This window comes from Monodon monoceros, unplaced genomic scaffold (assembly GCF_005190385.1).
Source record: "Monodon monoceros isolate NGI ecotype Baffin Bay Population unplaced genomic scaffold, NGI_Narwhal_1 Super_Scaffold_15, whole genome shotgun sequence".
In the NCBI taxonomy this organism is placed as follows: Eukaryota; Metazoa; Chordata; class Mammalia; order Artiodactyla; family Monodontidae; genus Monodon; species Monodon monoceros.
In genome coordinates this window covers 64,006,939-64,029,285 of record NW_021703771.1, presented here as the reverse complement: position 1 = coordinate 64,029,285, position 22,347 = coordinate 64,006,939, and the positions used below count along the sequence as shown (strand labels likewise).

General features: G+C 36.0%; 1 protein-coding gene across 9 annotated transcripts in view; it reads left to right on the top strand.

Moving 5' to 3' along the window:
• The window catches only part of REPS1 (RALBP1 associated Eps domain containing 1), a 74,333-nt gene that overhangs the window by 49,081 nt on the left and 2,905 nt on the right, over positions 1–22,347 (top strand). Inside the window, exons 10-19 of one of the 9 annotated variants that reach the window (XM_029223685.1) lie at positions 2,887–2,967; positions 9,391–9,478; positions 10,265–10,366; positions 12,452–12,521; positions 13,848–13,966; positions 14,809–14,873; positions 17,201–17,386; positions 18,552–18,647; positions 20,305–20,453; positions 21,571–21,676. In XM_029223685.1, the coding sequence (XP_029079518.1) occupies positions 2,887–2,967; positions 9,391–9,478; positions 10,265–10,366; positions 12,452–12,521; positions 13,848–13,966; positions 14,809–14,873; positions 17,201–17,386; positions 18,552–18,647; positions 20,305–20,453; positions 21,571–21,676 (1,062 nt within the window). Of the gene's footprint in view, positions 1–2,886; positions 2,968–9,390; positions 9,479–10,264; positions 10,367–12,448; positions 12,522–13,847; positions 13,967–14,790; positions 14,874–17,200; positions 17,387–18,551; positions 18,648–20,304; positions 20,454–21,570; positions 21,677–22,347 lie in introns of all 9 variants that reach the window. The other 8 variants (XM_029223683.1, XM_029223689.1, XM_029223682.1 and 5 more) reach the window with 8 other exon arrangements.

Below are 22,347 nucleotides of genomic sequence, written 5' to 3'. Positions count from 1 at the left end.
GGAGAACAGAATTTGAGAACCACCCCCCATTACTTTGGAACTCCATTATACAAAACAATAAAAGTAGGGCCACTATGATTAGAATAAGGGAAGAGGACCTGAGGCCCTGCCTCCACAAAGCACCCTCTGAGGCCCCTCTGTTAAATCTTCATGCTCTGTAGAACTTCAATTGAAAACCACTGCTCAGCCTGTTAGAGCACTTTTCTTTGTGAACAAGTTATATTTTTTTTCCTTACAGTCTTTTGTATCACTTTTAGATAGTGCTTGAAGCTTCTGTGCTTTCTGTGTCTTTTAAAGCCAGAAAAATACTGGATTTAAGAGACACTAGTTAATTTTGGACAACTGAAAAACAAGAGAAGTAACTGGCAGGTTTAAAGTACTTTGCTGCTGCTTTATGACATAATCACAGATACCTGCTTCTGAGACATTATAATATACATCCGTCATGCTGTCAGATATAAAACCATTTATATAAGTGTTTTTCTGGAGGGAAGATTTAAGCCTTGAAAGAATTTGCTAGTAGAGAGGCTTTATGGAGAATAGGCTCAGTGTTCTTGAAACCACTGTTTTTTGCTGCCTTTATTCATTTCTGTCATTTTTTTTAAAAAGCAGTATCAGATTAAAAGATTATTTTTACTGATATCTGTTCATAAATAAAAGCAACTCTTTCTAAAGCATGTCAGTTCAAAAGCCCATCTTCATTCCAAGTAAAAATCACATGTGATCATTAAAGACTAGCGATGGAAATCCCTTTCAAATCTGATTTAAGCAGTTGCATTTTCCCTTCTTAAATATTCTTACCAAGTTTCATTTTGTGGTGTTTGCTAATAAGGACATGAATGTCATAATTGGTTTTTTGCACTATGTGTGGAAAATCAAAATGTTACTAAAACTAACATTGATTTTTGACACATTTTAATAATATTTATTTTTTTAAATTTACTTAGGATATGGAAATTATATTTTAATTTCTACCTCAAAGCACTAATATTCTTTCAACAAATATTTATTCAGCATTTGCAAATATGGATGAGGCACTGTAGGGGATAACACTAATAATAATCCGTAACACATTGAGCACTTTTGATGTGCCCATTCTGTTCAAAAAGCTCTTTACATATATTAACTCTTTACATCCTTATAACAATCCTGTGACATAGGCATTATTAATCTCACATTACAGATGGTACAACTGGAACACAGAGAGGTTAGATAACTTGCCTGAGGGTGTGCAGCGTAACTAGGATTCCAGTCGTCTGGTTCCAGAGCCTGTGCTCTTAACCATTATACTAAAGTTACAAAGATAAGAGTGTTTCTCTGCTCTCCAGCTAGCTTACATACAGTCTTGTAAAATCAAGTAAAATCTCATGCCACCAAATAGGTAGACAGATGTCTTCTTTTTGGAAAAAATATTCTGCATCTAAACTTTTCTCCATAATTAGATAATTAGGATTTTAAAAATTCCTTCTGTACCTATGCAACAATAATTATTGAAGAAACTAATTATATTAACAAATATTGGTAAGTCACTTCCCTGAAGTGATGTCCCTTGATAAAAGTGAATCACTGTGGATTTTCTTTATTCAGGAAACACGCTGAATGCATCTCTTATTTCTTAGTATATCTTAATTTTATGATTTCAAAACTAATCTTTAGGGAAAGCTGTTGAATGATTGCATTAGCCATTTCTGTAGATAATTTTTATAAATGTGTTCATTTGCTAACATTTAGTTTCTACATGTCTTCTCAAATTGAATATTACTATTTTAAATAGTAAGTCGAACTTTGAAGCATAAAAATGTATACTTTTCTATACTGAATTATAAAAAGAGGATTTTGGTTAATGGAGTAGGTGTGTCTGTGTGTAAACATTCATGTGTATATATTGTATATGTGCAGATGTTTTTCCTTCTTCAGAGTATAACTGGTAATTCTTAAGAATCAAATTTTAATGATAATTTTAATATGATTTTGATATAAAATCCTATACTGTTTATTACTAAGATCTTCAAATGGAATTTACTAAAATTAATAATCACTTATCACTCTACCTAATTTGAGGTATGATATTTGTGTACCTCTTTTAGAAGAGTAGTATTTCATATCAAAATACATCTTCTATATATAACACATACTCAGTTGCTTGATTTGCTCTCATTGTGGCCGCATTCTGATTTTTCTAGCATGGGGTTGGAGGTGGGTGCCTGATTGGCAGTTTTGTCTTGTGGTCTGGCATGGCCCTGTTCATAATGCTGATTACAGGGGTTGACTTGCTACAGATTGACATAAGCTCAAACTTACATTAATTCCAGAATTCTTTGCATTTTATCTCAATTATATTTTATTAAATATCTATACATATGTACAGAATATGTGCACATACATAATAGAATCATCTTTCAGGGGTCGCACTGGCAAGTCGCACTGACTTGCTTTGTTTTGACCAAAACTTTGGTACTCAGAATTCATTAGTACCACCAAATCAGTGCATTAACATTTGGATTTTAAAAGAAGGATTTGAAGTTATTCTTTCTCTAGTCAAGACAAACCCCTTTATATTTTTCTTTTGTCACCATTTATACCACTTAGACTCTGTTCCTTTATTGTGTTTTGAGTTGAATTCTGTAAGGCTTTGAATCTCTCCCATAGAGATTGCAATAAATTGTTACTGTACATTTGATCGTGAAGCTGCTCACTTTACATTACAAGATGACCCAGCATAGATAATGTAGAATGTTTATGGAAAAACAGAACTTACGGAATTTTGTCAGGCCTACGAAACACAACTTGCAGTGCAACCTCTGAATTACTTTGCTAAATCTTCTCCGGTGATCTTTTACTCCATCTTTCTCATCATGCTGACTTGTCTCTCCTCTGTCTGTTCAGCAGTGGGAGACATTTAGTGAACGCTCTTCAAGCTCACAAACTCTGACCCAATTTGATTCTAACATTGCACCAGCTGATCCTGTAAGTCAATCACTTAGCTTGCTTGTTTGAAATTAATTTTATTAACCCAAATTTTCATTCATTATGGTTTTTAGCTGATATGCATGATTCAGTGGAGTGCTTAGAGGGAAATGGTGGCAGGCTTTTCAATTTTTGTGTGTTTAATGGTGGAAAGAACTTTTTTTTTTTTTTTTTACCATTCTTTGTATTTTCTAGTTATTTTAATGAGAGAAATCTATGTTTTTAAAATCTGATACATGTGTCTAAAGGAGCATTTTGTGACAGTTGATTTAGTTGACCTTGTTTTCATTTGCTAATTGAGTGTATGTTTTATTAAACATATACTGCTTATTGCAGTGTAATGACAGTAAATACTATTTTATTTGTATGCTTACACATCATGTAACATGTGCTATGTTTGTAAACATGCAGTGTCATCTTTTATTTTAACAGTCCAGATGGTACAGCTTTGACTTAATTAGTACGTTGAGTCCTGTTACAAGAGAATCAAGTTCAGCAAAACAATAGTGCTGTTGGTCAAAGATTCCCATTGTGCAGAGGAGGCTCTGTCTTGTCTTCCTGTGGTTCACTGTGTTGCTTTGAAAATGCTACAAAGTTCACATCCTGATTTAAACAATAAATTCTGTCCCATAGATTGAACTTCATATATGCCCCACCCGTCCCTCAAGTTATTTGAAAACTTCTATACTGTAGCTGTTACAGTCTTCTCACTGTTCACTCCTGCTTTTTCTTTTATTTTTCATTTTTTCCTATAAAGAGAAGGACATGCTAATACGTACCTTTCAAAAAGAAAAGAGGAAGTAAGTAGGAAGGGAAGAAGAGTGTAAAGGTAGGATTTTTAAAAATGAGTTCAGTGAAAAGAATTGGAGAAAGTGACACAAGGCATTCTTTCTAGATGTTTCTGACCAAAGATAGCCAGCATTTATTAATTAAATGTTAAAATAGTCTTGTTATTTAATATGGATTTGCGAGAAGTGGCATTTAAAGATAATAGTACATCTTCAACATTTTAAATTAATGGCTCTTTGGTGTGTTTTATAATTTTAAAGAATTTATATCTGTTTGAAATACAGAGAATGCTGTTATATTGAATTCAAACATAATGTATGGAAGTGTTTTAAGTGTCTATTTTATAATCTATTCATTATTCAGGGGCCAATTAATATGTAGATTATCTGAGCCTTTGGCCTTCTCTTTCCTTACTACTTTGAGGACATTAATCTTTGCTTTTAGTCTCTGAAAAATGGGAGAGAAATAAAAAGGCAGCACTTAACAATTTTTACTGCTTATTAGCAGCAGTAATTAAAGTTTCTTGGGAAGTGACACGTGCTATAAGCTAAAAGAAAGTTTTACTTTAGCTCTGAGTTTCATTTCTCCATATTATTCTTATCTCCTACTTACAGAGTCAAGTTAATTTTATTTAAAGTACTTAATAAAAGTATTTTACAGGGAAGGATGTAGCAGTAGAGACTCTTTTATTCTCTAACCCTTAAGAGATATTCAGAGTAATAATTCATAGTATTATGATCTTTGTCAGGCCAGAAAAGAACATTAAATATAAAAATCTAGAACTCAGAGGCAAACTAAATTGACTCATGACTGGCAGGAAATGCAGGGAAATAGTTGACTTAATAACAGTGATATTCTTGTAACTTTTTGGAAATAATATCCAAATTTGTGAATTCCAGCTCTAGTGTTTAAATGATATGGCATAATTCTTTCTTTTGTTATTTCTAGTATGGCAGGAGGCTCTAGGAAAGAAAGTTTTAAATGGTTAATTGACATTTTAAACTTGAGTTTAGGCCTCTAAATTTGATAAAGTTGGCAGTCTTAAATATTTATAACCTGGTACCTAGAAACATCTTTTTTCTTTTACGCTGGCAAACTATAATCTCACTGTAAACTTTCAATTAGTACAATGCCCTGCTTTCAGTGAGGGTCTGAGTTTCTTAACCTTCATTTAATTCTTACCTGACATCTTACCAGTCTACAGAACACAGCCTATGGCCACATTCCCAAATGATCCTTTGCAAGGTTTATATAAATAAGGATTATAAGTAAGTAAATAAGGTCCATTCAGATTAGAAGAGACTCACATAGGAGAAAAAGAACACTACAGTTCTGATATGAATTTAACATACCTTACAGTGTCAGAAACACTTAATGGAATAATTTTTAAAAGCCAAATTTTGATAAGTAGATATTGCTCAATAAAGTTTGTCTGTGAAGGACACCAAACTGCTCTGTATCACTTAGAGACAGCCATCACCCAGGGCAGTGACCTCACATGCAAACTGAGATGGTTAATTATTAGGCTCCCAGAATTGTTATGAAACTGAGTTTCTGATATCTCATTTCCAGCAACCTGATTACTTTTGTTGAACTGCTTATTCTGGTAGAATGTGTTTCCACCAGGAAATTCTGGACTGACGAGAAGTGCAGTGCACTGGTCTCTGCCGTGACTTATCTCTGACCTTGAGTGCCGTAGAATGTTGGACTCACTCAGGGTAGGAAAAGGGAGTTCATTTGATCACTGATTATGCCCAGCCAACTCAGTTGGTTTGGTGGAGCCCCCTTCCAGGTGCCTGTGTTATTCTCTAGGAATACCAAGATGTCAAAAAACAAGTCCAGTCTTAAGTAGACCACAGCTTAATCATTATAAACTGATAGTTGTAATATAGCTGACTTTGATAATTATCATATGTACCCGTGAACAAAACTGTGGGCAGAGAACTGTGGGCTAACTCAGCCCAGTGTGTTTGGGCAAGTTTTCACAAAAGAGGGTATGTTTGTATGATGAGTTTTGAATGAAACCGTGAATTGGCAGAAGTGGACAAGGGCATTGCAAGAAGAAGGTCATGAGCAGCAGGAATTCAGTGCAGTGAGAGTGTAGGGTAGACACGTATGGGGGAGTGATGGGGAGCTGAAGAGTGTGGCTGAAACCTGACTGGGAAGATCTTTGTTTCCTAGACCAAGGATCTGAACTTAACTGGGAGCTAACAAGAAGTACCATGATAAGATGGGGGCGCCAAAGAGGTAGCTGGGGAAGATCGTTCAGGCAACAATGTGAAGGACTGATGGGATCAAGAGAGAGTGAACAAACACATGAAAGAATGCTCAACATCATTAATCATTAGAGAAATGCAAATCAAAACTACAATGAGATATCATCTCACACCAGTCAGAATGGCCATCATCAAAAAATCTAGAAACAATAAATGCTGGAGAGGATGTGGAGAAAAGGGAACACTCTTGCACTGCCGGTGGGATTGTGAATTGGTACAGCCACTATGGAGAACAGTATGGAGGTTCCTTAAAAAACTACAAATAGAACTACCATACGACCTAGCAATCCCACTACTGGGCATATACCCTGAGAAAACCATAATTCAAAAAGAGTCATGTACCAAAATGTTCATTGCAGCTCTATTTACAATAGCCCGGAGATGGAAACAACCTAAGTGTCCATCATCAGATGAATGGATAAAGAAGATGTGGCACATATATACAATGGACTATCACTCAGCCATTAAAAAGAAACGAAATTGCGCTATTTGTAATGAGGTGGATAGACCTAGAGTCTGTCACACAGAGTGAAGTAAGTCAGAAAGACACATACCGTATGCTAACACATATATATGGAATTTAAGGGAAAAAAATGTCCTGAAGAACCTAGGGGTAAGACAGGAATAAAGACACAGACCTACTAGAGAATGGACTTGAGGACACAGGGAGGGGGAAGGGTAAGCTGGGACGAAGTGAGAGAGTGGCATGGACATATATACACTACCAAACGTAAAATAGATAGCTAGTGGGAAGCAGCCGCATAGCACAGGGAGATCAGCTCAGTGCTTTGTGACCACCTAGAGGGGTGGGATAGGGAGGGTGGGAGGGAGATGAAAGAGGGAGGAGATACGGGGTTATGTGTATATGTATAGCTGGTTCACTTTGTTATAAAGGAGAAACTAACACACCATTGTAAAGCAATTATACTCCAATAAAGATGTAAAAAAAAAAAGAGAGAGTGAGATGATGAGCACCTGAACGAAGTGACACAGGAATAGCAAGTAGACAGGGCTGGTTTCAGATAGACAGGATAGTAAGATTTAAGCCAAGTAGAAAATGTAGATATTTGAGCACAATAGAATATTCAGTAAAGTACGAAGATGTATAAAATCAAGTACCTAAATATATGATACAAATGTGCCATGAGTGTTTAGGAATGGTTTTCCTAAAGGCTTTGGGTGATTTGGATAGTTAGAAGAAAGTGAGCAGAGCTTGCCAGTCAGTCTCTTTACTTTTTTCTCTGTTTTTAAATATGGGGATGCTAATTTGGAGCAGAGAAAGTGTTACTTTGGCATCTTGTGCTCAGGACCCAGAGACTTACAGGCATTTATGGTTCTTCATCTGGGTGTTGAAATGCTTAAAGTCAAAGCTCTTTCTTCTGTTGCACATCACAGTCACAGACCGAGCTTCTGATCACTAGTCTGAGGTTGGGCCTGGTCATCTGTGTTAAAGCTCTTCCAGGAATTGCCTTGTCCTACTAGTAGCAGGATCCACTGGATTAAAGCTGTTGCAGGCTCATAGCAACAATTAGTTATATGACTGAAGTATGCAATAGGAAATTGATTTGCTGGTACAGAAACTTATGCAAATTATTTAGAGAATGAATAGAACATGATTTTCTTTTTGGGGGGTCATTATTGTGACTTCCCTTTATTGTACTGGAAATATATGAAAAGGCTACTTAATATATCTGTTACAAATTTTATAAATATGACTATGTACATATACACAGAATATATATTAGATCAATATTATGAGTTAAAGCATCTAATAAGTTTTCCTTGCTTGTTTTTTCTTAGTGTGCTTTGGGTTTGGAATAAGCATGAATCTATCATGCTTTCTCCTTTAATCTTGCCTTAGAATGTTAAAATCTGATTCTCAGCAGTTATTTCTGCTATTAAAATTGTAAGTTAAGAAAACAGTAGTTATTCTTAAAGCCATGTTTTTCATAACCATAAACATAACAGACAACATCTTGAGTGTATTGTTAATAATTTCCTGAGTATGACTCATTCTTATGTGAGAAATCTAAACTTTTATCCATCTATTATGTTTATGTTTTATAACTGTAACTTTAGAGTTGTAGGGGAAATGTTAGTTCAGGTTTATTAAATAGTACATAACCCTGTCCAGAATCTCACTAGTGTAGGGACAGGAAATTACTGTAAATGGATTTATCTCTATAATTGCAGTAAAGAATTCATTTGTTATAAATGGATTGAATTTAGAGATTATGCAAATAAGCCAAGGAGACCTGTCAAACAGGAGATGGTATGCTAGAACTTGCAGAGGTGTGGTGTTAATACTGTCACAAAAACAGTGTCCAACTTAAATTGAAAGGTCATTATCCTTCACACTAAATTATAAATTTAAACTCATTACTAGATATTTGAAATTTAAGGATCTCAAGTTCAGTCTTTAGCAGCAGCACATACAAAATATGAGCTGACTCCTAGTAGAAGGGGCTGAACTCCTGTAGGCATGTTTTTTAGCTGGTCTGTTGCTGTTAAGCCAAATGCTTGATCCCGTTCTAGTTCCTCCCCTGCGTGTCTCAGCTCCCAGGGCCAGGCCTCCCTGGCTACCCAGATGCACCTTTCTCTCTTCCTTCCCTTTTGGAGAGGCTGCCATACATTGCCTTATACTCTTTTCAGAAGTTTATTCTGTCAGTTCCTTTACTCCTCTAACTAGACTTGCCACTCATGCCTTATGTTGAGAATTATCAGATGTAATATAGTCACAAAAAAATTTAAGGAAAGTATTAATGTTACAGTAGGAGTGTTACTTATCCTAACTCTTAAAAAAATGGGTTCCTTTTGTGGAAGTTTTATGCAGTTCTGTAGAACTAATCTATAGAAAGTATGTATCATGCCTACTGTTACAATATGACAGGCATCTCATTAACTTTGTTTTATATATGAAAAAGTAAAGTGTCAAATTTTTTGAGCAGTTTAGTGAAAATCAATCTTTTACTTAGTCTTTGGGTTCTCATGAAATAGTTCCTTTTAACCTCAAAGGTTCAGATTTGAATAATTTCATCAGATCATTTCACACTTTGCCTTTGAATATTGTCTTGAATTGTATTTTTATAAGATCAGTTTTCTTCTCAAATCTTTAATCACTCAAAGTTAAAATGTACTTTTTATAAAACAAATCAGATTATTAGGCGTATACAGAAAACTTGACTTTTTTAAATATAATTCTGGAACTTTTATTTAAAAAATTAATTTTCATGCTTGCCTTAGTGTGAATGAGGAACTCTGTCCACCGGTTTTTGAAGTGTTTTTAATTTTGGTTATTTCAGGGTACCTGCTTGGCATTTTTAATACAAATTCTGTATTTCCTCCCATTTGTCTGTAGGATACTGCTATTGTTCATCCAGTTCCCATTCGTATGACTCCAAGCAAAATCCACATGCAGGAAATGGAACTTAAAAGGACTGGCAGTGGTAAGGAAGCTGTTGCTGGGTTGTGTCTTAGTTTAGGAGGTTATATTTTAGATTAGCATCAAACCAAAATACACAGGTAATCATTCTGAGTTCAGGTTTCTTTTGTTAATAGCTTATTTTTTTAACATAGTACTTTTTCTGCAATTATATTTGTACTGTGTGTGTGTGCTTGTATATTTTTAAAAATTTATATTACAGTTTTAAAAGCAAATTACTGAATTTAATTTATAAAGTTTTTAAATAAGGACGTTTGGAAAACGTGACTTTTCTGATACCCTGTGGGTTTTTATGATCATTCTTGTGAATTTACATTTAAAGTATGTTCAAATTTTAACCGAAGAGGTATATGTTAAAGTGAATCTTGACTTTGAAATAGTATATTTTGCTTTAACTCTTGAAGTTTCTCCTCATTTTAGATTAAATGTTTTAGTTAGGGTCTCTCACAGATAGATTTGTTTTCTATGTAAGTCAACAACATAAATTACTTATTTTACAGTCATTTGTGTGGTGTTTTATTTAACTAATTGCCCTACAGGGATAAAATTAACAAAGTATGAACATGCAGATTGACTTTTTCATTATAAAGTATCTTCTGTTGTGGCAGAAAACAAAATTCTATATAAACAGGTTTATGTTTGTCCTATTAAATATTATTTTGTCTTACATTTCATGGATTTACTTGCTACTTCTTCGGAGTATTGAAACAAAGTCTTGTACTCTGATGTTTATGAATTTATTAATTCAGATACCTATATCTTGTATTTTTACCTATTAATTCTCTCCTAGATCATACTAATCCCACTAGCCCATTACTTGTGAAAACAGCTGACCTTTCAGAAGAAAATAAGATAAATTCATCAGTGAAATTTGCTTCTGGAAATACTGTAGGTAAGTGAAAGGTAGAATTACATCTTCCATTTGAGGTTTATTAAGTCTGGACTTAGAGTCTGAATAATTCAAGTATATAACCATTTAATATTATCTTCACTGGATAATGCAGAGAATAGTCAGTCCTTTTAAGCACCCTACCCTCTGTATGAATAAATGGTTGCCCATTGCCACTAAACCTTCTTCAAGGCAGGCCTCCTGTTTGCCATCCCTCTTAACTAGCCAGATTTTGTACATTGTCTCTTTCCCACTAGCTCCTTTCTTTCTGTCTCACAAGAAATTGTGTATATATTCATTCATTCAGCCAATGTTAATGGAATACTATGTGCCAGGCTCTGTTCTAGACACGGGATTCAGCAGTAAACAAAACAAAACAAAAAAATCTTTGCCCTTTTGGAGTTTACATTCTGTAGGGTAGGTAACCGAAAAAAAGGACTCATATCTTAGGAGATAATTAACACCCTGGATAAAAATTAAGTTGTGAAAGGGGAGAGGTAGTGACATTTTAAATAAGGTGATCAAAGAAGGCCTTACAAAAGATGACATTTGAGTTAAAACTTGAAGGAGACGAGGAATTGGGCTGTGTGAATATCTGAAGGAAGGATGTTTAAGGCACAAGGAACAGCCAATATGAAGCCCTGGTTTAGGGAAGATGCCTTATTTACTGGGAACAGCAAGCAAACGCCCGAAATAGAACTAGTTAGTAAATTTGGCAGGTAGAGGTAGCAAGTGGGAGAATAGTAACTGGGGAGCAGTGTAAGACTGACTTGTACTGAGTAAGATGAAAAGCTATTTAGAAGGGTTTTGAATGGAGAAGTGACATAATCTGACCTTCCTTTTTTAGCAGGACTATTCTGGCTGCTGTATTGGGAATAGGCCAGAAGAAGGCAAGAGTTCAAACAGGGAAAGACCATTTTAGGAAACAGTTATAACAATACAGGCAAGAGAAGATGATGGCTTGGCCTAGGGTGGTAGCAGTAGAAGTGCTGAGAAGTGGTCAGATTCTGGTTAGATTTTGGTAGGAAAAGACCACAGGATTTGCTTGAATGTCAAGGGGTGGGGGTGGGCAGTCATGGGTGGTTCAAGGGATCTTAGCAACTGGGAATTGACAGAGTCTGTGGTAGGAGAAGGTTTGTGTGGGGGGTGGGGGAGTCGGAGTTCAGGTTTGGACATGATAAGTTTGAGATGCCTATTAGAACATCCAAATGGAAATTCGTTAATTTTAGCATCCTTCTTGTACCAATTAAGTAAACTTCTCAGTGATTTGACAAGAAAAAGGAAAGGGATACATTTTGAAATGAAACTAAACCAAATAACCAGTCCCTTCAATTTATCACTCTTGAAAGGTATGAGTAGTATTTCTTCACATTATCCCTAGAGTTTCTATTTTAAAACTTCTTTACTGCTTCACAACTCTTAGTCTCTTCTGGGATTCTCTTCTCTTTCAGAAGACTTTGAGGAAATTGAAAATGATATTACCTCAGGTGAAAAATTGGTACCCTCTGGTTAATTTCATAAATTTTATTATTGTCTAAGCACATTTTATTCCCTTGTCAAATTTTTAAAAATTTTACATTAACAGTTTTTAAGTTAGCTTTTTTACTTAAGATATTTCTAATTTATTCTTTAAAAATGAATTTTTTCATTACAAAAATTATTCACACTTGTAGAAATGTAATAAATAAAAATAAGAAAATGAAAATTACTTGCAATCTCACTATTCTGCGAGTGACCGTGATTAGCATTCCTTGTCAACCTTAATCCTCATTCTGTGCATGTTATATTCTTATATGAAATGAAACTGTAATATATGTACTGTTTTCTATCCTCCTTCCATGTAACTTATTTTGAATATTTCTGTTATTAAATAATAACTTTTTTAGATTGTAACTTGTTCGCTGTGCATAGTATTGTGTTGTGTAAATAGTCCATGATTTATTTGATTTATATCTAATTTTTTACAGTTAGTAATACTATGATGAAATGTTAACGTGTTAGCCAATCTTTGAATATCTCTGATTTGAAACAATAATTCAGTTATATAAATGATTATTATTAAATAGGATATATCCCATTTATCAGCAGATGGCTACAGTAGTTCAGACTCTTTTACTTCGGATCCAGAACAGATTGGGAACAATGTAACTCGTCAAAGGTTAGTGTTTCTGTCAATAAAAAGCATAATTAAAATATCTTGTTAACGTTTTAATATTTAAAATTATTTAAAACCAAGTATAAGTTATTTTTCTCTATTCTTCAGTTCTGCACTTCTCTAAAGGCTGTTAGGTTACCTACTGATTTATGTAAAAGGGAAATGATTTTGATTCTTTCCAACTTTAATAGGAAAACAAAAGGAACCGTTATGTCTTCATGGTATTCTGTGGAAGGTTTAAAATGAGCTGATAATTTCTTGGCAGTAGTGGTTGAATACAGTCCTTTTTGTAGCTCATCAGTGAGAGTCTATTTAAGTAAGAAATGTGCAGATTTCCTTTCATAGCCTTATGGGCAAGTACCAAAAGAATTCAGTGTTTTAAAATGTCATCTGGAAGCACAGCCCAGTGTTGGACTACCTACCCACCCTGAAGATCTGCATTATATATAACGTCTCAGGCACAAACAAAAAAAGGTGTGGGGTAGGGTGAGGGTAGCAAGGGCTCTGTCTACAAGGGCTTCACCGTCCACTCAGAACTGTGCACAGGACAGAAGCATCTTTCTCCCCCGCTTTTCACGCATTGTAAGAGCCTTTTGCCACACTCCTGGAGGATATATGGAGAGAGTGGTAATATAGAATCTCTGAAGAGCTCACACAGTCAAAAGGCTGCCTTTTCATATATCTTAGAGTTCTCAGCCAGTTTGGATTTTAGTCTACTTTTTATTCCTAATAGTGAGGATCAGATTGCTAAAGTCCATGAGACTCTTTTCAGAATACATAGAAGACTTTGGTGGCCAGTAAGTGAATCTCGAGAGAGGGTTGAGCATGAAGATAAATAATCACCTCTAAAATGAGAGGGCCTGTGGTAACACAGGAATGGGCATCTCACATAGTGGAGCCACATTCTACCTCAGCTTACCAAACTTTAAATAAGTTGAAAGCTAACCATATCTGAAAGTAGAGTTTCTCTTTTTTGAAAATAGCTTTTCAGACTAATATTATCTTTAAATGAATGGAAAAACATTACACTAGGTTAGAAGTCTACCTTGAATTCATGTTAATAACTAACTTTCTTTTTAAATTTTTTGAAATTTTGTTGAATGTATAATTATACTTTATAAAGAAGATTCTTTGCTATATTAAATAACTACTTGTGAGTGCACATAATAAACAGCATTGTTTGTTCATTGTAATACTAGTCTGTCCTCTGGAGAAAATGTCTCACCAGTAAGATCCTTTGCTGCTTAGCTGAGTTTGAATGCTTAAGAAGAAAAAAGAAAAGCTCCAATGTCAGTAGCATGACCAGTTGTAACGGGGCGAATTTTGCAGGTCTCATTCAGGAATGTCGCCTGATAACACTGCACCACCACCTCCCCCTCCAAGGCCTCAGCCCTCTCATTCTAGATCGTCGTCTTTAGATATGAATCGGACCTTTTCAGTCACCACAGGTAGGGGTTAGAGAACCATAATATATATTAAATACATTAAATATATTAAGCTAAAGATACACAATATTTTCTCTTATTTTTTGATATTTATAATGAAGAAAAATTTTGAATTGAAAAAGTATCAAATGAGAGGGAATTTTTTTTTCTTAATGACTACCTAAATTGAGTTCAAATGATAACGATGGGAACCTGAGAGATGCCACAAGAGATTTTAAAAGAACGATGTGGAGGTATCAAGGAGGTAAAGCTAATAGGTCTTAAATTACATGACAAAAGAGAAAGAAGAGTCATAACTTACTCAAAGGTTTCAGTTTTTATATGACCGGTCGTATTGTTATCACGCTGGTGGAAATAGAAAAGTTAGGACGGAGGGTGATGATGTTCTCTTTTTGATATTATGCGTTTGGAATGATGAGAAAAAAGAGAAATAATCAACAGGCCAATTGGACTTGTGGATTAGGGAAGATTGATGTATTAATTGAGAATCATTTACATAGAATTAATAGACCGAAGTGTTAAATGAGAGAAAATTTGGAAGTCTTCATATTTGATAGCTAAAGAGCAATCAGAAATATGGGAAGAAAACCAAGAATGTATAGTGTTATGGAAATAGGGAGGAGCAAGACAAGAGTGCCTCATGCAGCAGAGCAAGAGAGATGAGGTCTGAGAAGAGGCCATGAGGTCTGACCACATCTAGACAGCTTTACAAGTTATATGTGGCTTACAGTACCATATGTTGGTATTGGAAATCTTTTATCATTTGATCGCATTCATTCAGCCTGTCTGTTCTATCAGCAAAGTAATTATATATTTACAAAAAGAAGACTTGTGTGTTCATACAGGACAGCAACAGGCTGGAGTTGTTGCCCAACCTCCTGCAGTGCCTCCAAGACCACAGCCCTCACAGGTAATTCTCCTAGGTATTCACTACTAAGCATCAGTTATTATAGTCCCCTTAGTCAACTTGTCTGTTAGGTCTTTGATTCTATTCTAGAATTATTCTGAAGATCAGGAATTACATAATTGTCATTCTTAATGTGCATTTATTAATAATTCAGGGAAGGGGACTTCCCTGGTGACGCAGTGGTTAAGAATCCACCTGCCAATGCAGGGGACACAGGTTCAAGCCCCGGTCCAGGAAGATCCCACATGCCGCGGAGCAACTAAGCCCGTGCGCCACAACTACTGAAGCCCGTGCGCCTAGAGCCCGTGCTCCGCAACACGAGAAGCCACCGCAATAAGGAGCCCGCGCACCACAATGAAGAGTAGCCCCTGCTCGCTACAACTAGAGAAAGCCCGAGCGTAGCAACAAAGACACAACGCAGCCAAAAATAAATAAATACATTTATTAAAAAAATAATAATAATTCAGGGAAGCTAGGTCTTATTTTAGAAGATAAGGATTCCAATAATGATTTATTTTTTGAAAGAAGCTCAGAAGTGAACCAAATGATAATGTCTTGACAAAGGAGGGTTTAGAGGAAAGAGCAATGGACTGGGAGATATGAGGTGTCCATGTTATGTCCTAGATCTAACAGTGACTCAGAGTAACCTCCCTGCATCTCCCTGGATTTGTTACTGCATCAGTGAAGGAAGTGTTAGATGACTTCTGCAACCCCCCTGCCAGGTCGAAGTTGTTTGCATCTGCATAAAACTGTTATGTTCCAAGATAGATTCTGGAATATAGCTTAGTTTTATGTGACTGACTGGCTACCTTTTACATGAATGAGTTCGGTTGATTTTTCTGAGTTAGATTCTTATAATGAAGTTGCTTATTTGCAGTTAAAAAGATGGTTTCCTAATCATCAAAGACACTGAAATTTGAATATTCCAGTATTTATTTTATCTAAAGTGCCAACAAAAATGCTTTTACTGTGTTAAGCTGTGAAACCCAGTGAGTTGGTCTCTTGACTCAAGAACCAGTCTAGTGCAAAAGACAGAACTGTAAACAACAATTATAATAAAAGTGCTGCAGTAGACATATTTATAAAATACTTCGGCGCAGCTTTTCTAGCTGGTAAAGTCAGGGATCACGTTGAAAAGGTCTAAGTAAAATGAAGTAAGTTAGACTTAAGCAGAGACTTGAAAGATAAAATGGTATTTCTTGGGGAGAGGGCATTACAACCAGAAGGAATGGCATAGAGGTGTAAGGTGAGTCTGGCATATTCTTCAAGGAAAAACCATTGAGTTCAGTACAGCTAGAGTCATGGGAAAGGAAATTAAAGAGGTGGAAAAGGGGCAGAGCATCTCCTATGTCATACTAAGAAGGTGGAATTTTTCTTATAGAGAATTTTTAAAGGGACTTTATAAAAAGACTTCAGATTTATTCCTGTAGCATCCTGTACTTACTTCCCTTGTCATAAAACTCCTCACACGGTATTTTAAACCCTTGTTTATTTATCTCTTGTCCTGCACTAGGCTTTATTAGGGGATGGGCCTTACTTGTTTATTCACTATTATATCCATAGTGCTTGGCCAAAAGTAGATACTCAATAAATTTATTTTTCGATTGAAGATGTTAGAAGATTTGATCTGGCAAAGGAGTGGAGGACAAATTGAAGAAACGTGCACTGGAGTGTCAGAGAGTAGCTAGAGCACGGGTTTTCACACTTTAAAAATAACAATCTTTGGGCTTCCCTGGTGGCACAGTGGTTGAGAGTCCGCCTGCCGATGCAGGGGATGCAGGTTCGTGCCCGGGTCCGGGAAGATCCCACATGCCGTGGAGCGGCTGGGCCCGTGAGCCATGGCCGCTGAGCCTGCGCGTCCGGAGCCTGTGCTCCACAACGGGAGAGGCCACAACAGTGAGAGGCCCACGTACCGCAAAAAAAAAAAAATTTTTTTTAAATTTCTTTAGAAACAAATGAAACATTTTAAAAAAATAGCTTTTTTAAAGAATGAACAATTATGCAGTAGCCCAATTAAGAAAAAAATAGATGCATGGGGAGAATCAGATTAGGGCCAGAACTTCCCCTCTCCTGTGATGCCCTTTCTTTGCAATAAGAGTTTTGTAGAAGTATCTTTTTTATTGGAGGTTTGTCATCTTAATTTTTTTAGTGTCTTAGCATTTCACTTAAGGTTTTTTAGAGCTAAATGTTACTGTACCTCACCTCCCTGAATTTTCAGCTAGTAAAAAGAGCATCCTTATAATAAATTTTCAGAGAAAAAGAAGGCTACTCTCTGACACTGATAACACCAATAAAATGTCTGTTCCTCTATATCCTAAACCCTCATATAGGCTGCTGGTCCCGTCGTGCATCGCCCGGTGGATGCCGATGGCCTAATAACTCACACTAGTACCTCACCTCAGCAGATACCAGAACAACCAAATTTTGCAGATTTCAGCCAATTTGAAGTATTTGCTGCATCAAATGTAAATGAAGAACAAGATGATGAAGCCGAGAAACATCCAGAGGTCTTGCCGGTCAGTTTTCAAGGGCTTATCTAATTTTCTGCTGGGAATCTTCTCATATCATGCTCAGAGGAACCCCTAAAAGAGCAAATAATAGGAGGGACATCAGCGAGTAAAATATCTGCTGCTGCTTCTTTTAGAGGATTTATATTCCCTAGGTCAGTGCTTCTCAATTTCTTATTGGCCTCAGATACCTGCTGGTTGCATAAAATGCTTAATAAGAATCAAAATCTGGGTGAGGGGTAGCTGTCACATGAAAAGACACACAACCATCTGGTCTTGGCTAAAACACTGTTCTGGGAGTTGTACCTTAATGCTAAACATCTCGTGTGATTTGGTGAACATTTCTGTATAATAAGGCTATGGTTACCATAGCTACACTCAGTTTGTATGAGACTAAGTCACTTTATGGGGGCTTGCATCTTACTGCTAAGCATTTGATTGTGTGATTTGGTGGAGATTGTATGAGAGGAAGTCACGTTAGTTAGACTTAACAGACTACAGGGTGTCGAAATTTAATCTTTGCAGACAGTGTTCTGGGAGACTCTTTAGTTCTAGCAGCAAGAACTTCTCTAGGGATCCCTGTCTTCGCTAAGTGTAAATGTGGAGTTGGAGGGAACAGGGGAATTCTGAAGTCCATTCTGATTGTTTCAGTTTATACTGATCTTCTGTTAACACATCCAAAAATCTGATTGTTTGACTGGCGTAATTTAGACAAAGTGTTCTTATAGGTCTGATCCATGGAAAGTTTTCTACTAGCCACTTCTTCAATCCTGCAACTTTCTGCCTGGCCTGGGGCTACTAGGGAAATGGGCTGCACCTCCAGGAAGGCAGGGTGGGCCTAAGGGGAGTGCAGGTGTGTACAGGGTACTGGTACTTACTTGCCTGGAATGGACGCTTCCCCTCCCCCAACCAAAGAACTTCCCAGACAGTGCTGCACCCTCAGCCGCCCCCCCACCCCCTCAGAGATTTATTACCTCCCCTCTCTGCCCTTTAGTAGTAGAGAATGATCATTTTATAAGGTATTCTCAAATTCCCTCTCATCTTCATTTCACGTTTCTTATTGTCAGAATGAATATTTTATAAACATTTAACTCTCTGATTTGTTACATGTATATTTATTCATATATGTATATTACTTATATATAATTTGTGATAATAATATATTCATCTCTAGGTTGAAAAAGCTTCTGATCCTGCAAGTTCTCTTCGAGTTGCCAAAACAGATAGTAAAATTGAAGAAAAGACAGCTGCTAGCGCTCCCGCCAATGTGGTATACAGAAGTCTTTTTAAATATTGATCATTTTATGCGTATGAAAAGTTATATGAGATAATTTGAAAATCTTAGAAATAAAGTTCGAGATGACCTAACTCATTCCACTGCCTTTAACTGTAATATGCCTAGTCCATCTCAGAACACAGTCCACCTAGAGATAGAGATGATAGCCTATCATTTGTATTAATGCATGCCACAGGTTCTCAAATCTTATGTGGTTATTACAGTCTTTCAAACATATAAAGTAGAACTTCCTTATTTGTCATATTCAGTTTCTCTTATTGCAGTTATGAGTATAATAGGGAAAAATTATCAGCCCTTTAAGGTTAATGTTATACTCTGTGCTCTTTTTCTTTAACTGTCTTAGGAATGATTTTTTTTCCCAAAAATTTATTATGAAAAATTTTAAACATACAGAAAGGTTGAAAGAATTTTACGTTGTACATTAGTAAACCCACACCTTGATTATACCATTAGTATTTACTATACTTTTTCTTCCAGTTTTATTGAGATGTAATTGACACACAACACTGTATAAGTTTAAGGAGTACAGCGTAAAGATGTGACTTACGTCATGAAATGACTGTCACAATATGTTTAGTGAATGTTCTTCATTTCATATAAATACAAAATTAAAGAAATAGAAAATATATATTTTTCCTTGTGTTAATATACTTGCTTTATATGTCCATCCTTCTCTCTAACTATATCAATCCTTCTTATCTGTTGCTTGCATTTCAAAGTAAATTACAGACATCAGGACACTTCCCCTTGAGAAAAAAATTTTGGTAACTTTTTTTTGTCATCATTAAGACATTCCCAGTAGTCATGAAAACAGTGAGTGTTTCTGAAAGTGCTTAAATTCTACTTTCTGGACACTTTAATTTTTACTACATTTAGTAGTTTTGTGATTTTTTTAATAGTGAATTTTATTTTTGTCAGTTAATGGCAATAAATTAAAAATAGCACTTAACCAAAGAGATGGCATTTGACTCTTGTTTTTATTTATTAACAGGTCAAATCAGGTTATGGTAAATACCAGAATACCATATTTGATTCTGCTGAGGACACATTCACAGTTACCAATAAAATGTCCACTCATTTTCAAAAATTATAATTATTGTGCATCTTATTGATGGATTTTTAAAGAATTGCCTAGTTTTCCACTTCTTTATAAATTGTTTTATTCATTAAGATAATATATCTTAGGATTTTTGAGTAGGAAAGCCTATGGAGATAATGGATGCATATTTCTGGAGACTCCCTTTTATAGTTATTGAATAAGTATATATCGAGTGGATCATATGTTAAAACTGAATATGATAGCTTTGAGTCACAGAATTCGGGCCTCAAGGAGCTTATTATGTCACCCTATAAAAAAATTTGTCTAGTAAGTACATTTACAATTGTAGTGTCACTAGGAACGTTCTTTCCCATTGCAATTTAAGTCAGTTGTTGCCACAAATATATAAATTGTTTCAAAGTAGGACAGGTGACTCTTAATTTTTGGAGAATGAATGGCTTAACAAAACCATATGATGTTGGCAAAGTGCTAACTAACTGTGAATGTCTTCAAGAAATTATGAATGGAATTCATAATTATCATTATGATGATATAATCATAATCATTATGAATGGAATTCTTGTCTCCTAGAGCAAAGGCACAACACCTCTTGCTCCACCACCTAAACCTGTTCGAAGGAGATTAAAATCAGAAGATGAATTAAGGCCAGAAGTTGATGAACATACACAAAAGACAGGTGTCCTAGCTGCTGTTCTTGCATCACAACCTTCTATTCCTAGGTAATCAAAGCCATTCCTAAACACATGTAACTACTAGAAACAAAAAGCACAGCAATTAAAAATATCAAACTGAAAGGAATTATGGTCAGACTAGTCCTGTAGGTGAGCATAGGCTTTCACTGCTCCTCTTTGAGAGTTTTCTCATTTTTGAGCGGGTAGAATATTCTTCCCACTTTTTTCCCTTCTATTTTTAAGTTCAATTCCAATTCCATTTTTACACTCTATTGCAAATCCTGGAGCAGACTTTAAAAATTATAGTGCACAGGGACTTCTGTGCTGGCGCAGTGGTTAAGAATGCGCCTGCCAACGCGGGAGACACGAGTTCAATCCCTGGTCTGGGAAGATCCCACATGCCGCGGAGCAACTAACCCCGTGCGCCACAACTACTGAGCCTTCGCTCTAGAGCCCGCGAGCCACAACTACTGAAGCCTGCGTACGTAGAGCCCGTGGTCCGCAATAGGGGAAGCCACTGCACTGAGAAGCCCATGCACCACAACGAAGTGTAGCCCCCGCTCACTGCAAGCAGAGAAAGCCCAGGCACAGCAACAAAGACCCAACGCAGCCAAAAATAAAATATAATAAAATTTTTTTAAAAAAATCTTAACCTTTAAAAAAAATTACAGTGCACAGTAACACTGATGTTTTAACTATGGTAGTTGTAGACCAGGAATTGGCAGACGAGGGCTCATGGGCCAAAGTCAGCCCATGGCCTGTTTTTGTAAGGCCCGTGAGCTAAGAATGGGCTTTTACATTTTTGTAAAAAAGAGAAGAGAAAAAGAAAAGATACAAAAAAAAGAAGAACATTCAGCACAAATGGTATGGCCTGCAAAGCTTAAAATACTTAACTGTCTGACCATTTACAGAAAAAGTTTGCTGATGCTTGCTCTAGACTGACTTAAACTCAGGTGATTGTACAGAATAATCATTAAAACAACAACTACAATAATTAAGCCTCTGAAGCTTAGATACTTTTGGTGGAGCATTAAAACTGAGCAAGTGAGGTTGAGCTATGCTAACAAGGCAAAGATGCTTCCTCTGCGTTCTGGGTTTAGAGATCAGGGAAGAATGGAGAGAATTTAAAGATAAAAAATGAAGGTAATTTTTTTTATCTTCTCAGGTCTGTTGGAAAAGATAAGAAAGCTATTCAGGCGTCAATTAGACGCAATAAGGAAACCAACACAGTTTTGGCCAGATTGAATAGTGAATTGCAGCAACAATTAAAGGTAATGTAGTTTCTGAATCTTTATTTGGGAAGTTCCATGGACTCAGAGCCTCTTAGTGTTGAACTGGAACTTGGAGGAGATCCAGCAATTCTTAACGCTAGTATGAAACTTTACACGTAGCAAGAGAGGTGTAGATCTGAAGTGTTTTATATGCCTTTGAGTCCTTTAATAGTAAAAAGAATTTCCTGTACTCAATTCTGGTATGATTGCCTTATCGTACATGTATATAAGGCATCATATTCCTAAAATGTTTAACTTTCATAATGAGACCCAAGAGCAGAAATGTTGTGACCTCGGATACCTCCAGTATCACATGTGTGGCTCTCTACACTCTAATTCTAAAATGATTTGAGTATTGTTAATTTACTCTTTTATCAAAGACAACTCAGATTCTATTAAAATGACTTAAACAGGTCTAAAGATGAGGGATGGGGGCAATTTAGATCATCTCTAAAGTAGAAAAGACAAGCCTTAAATAGAAATGGTGCTTAGCGCCAGTGTGTACTCCTGTCATCTGTACTTGAGAGGAATGAGTTTGTTTTTCTTACTTACTACTAACCATGATTTCTTTGAATCCCTACAAAAAAAGCTAACAGCCAGAATCATTTATGACTCATCAACATTATTAAGCATTCATGTCTTATAAACCAGTGGTTCTCAAACCTTAATGT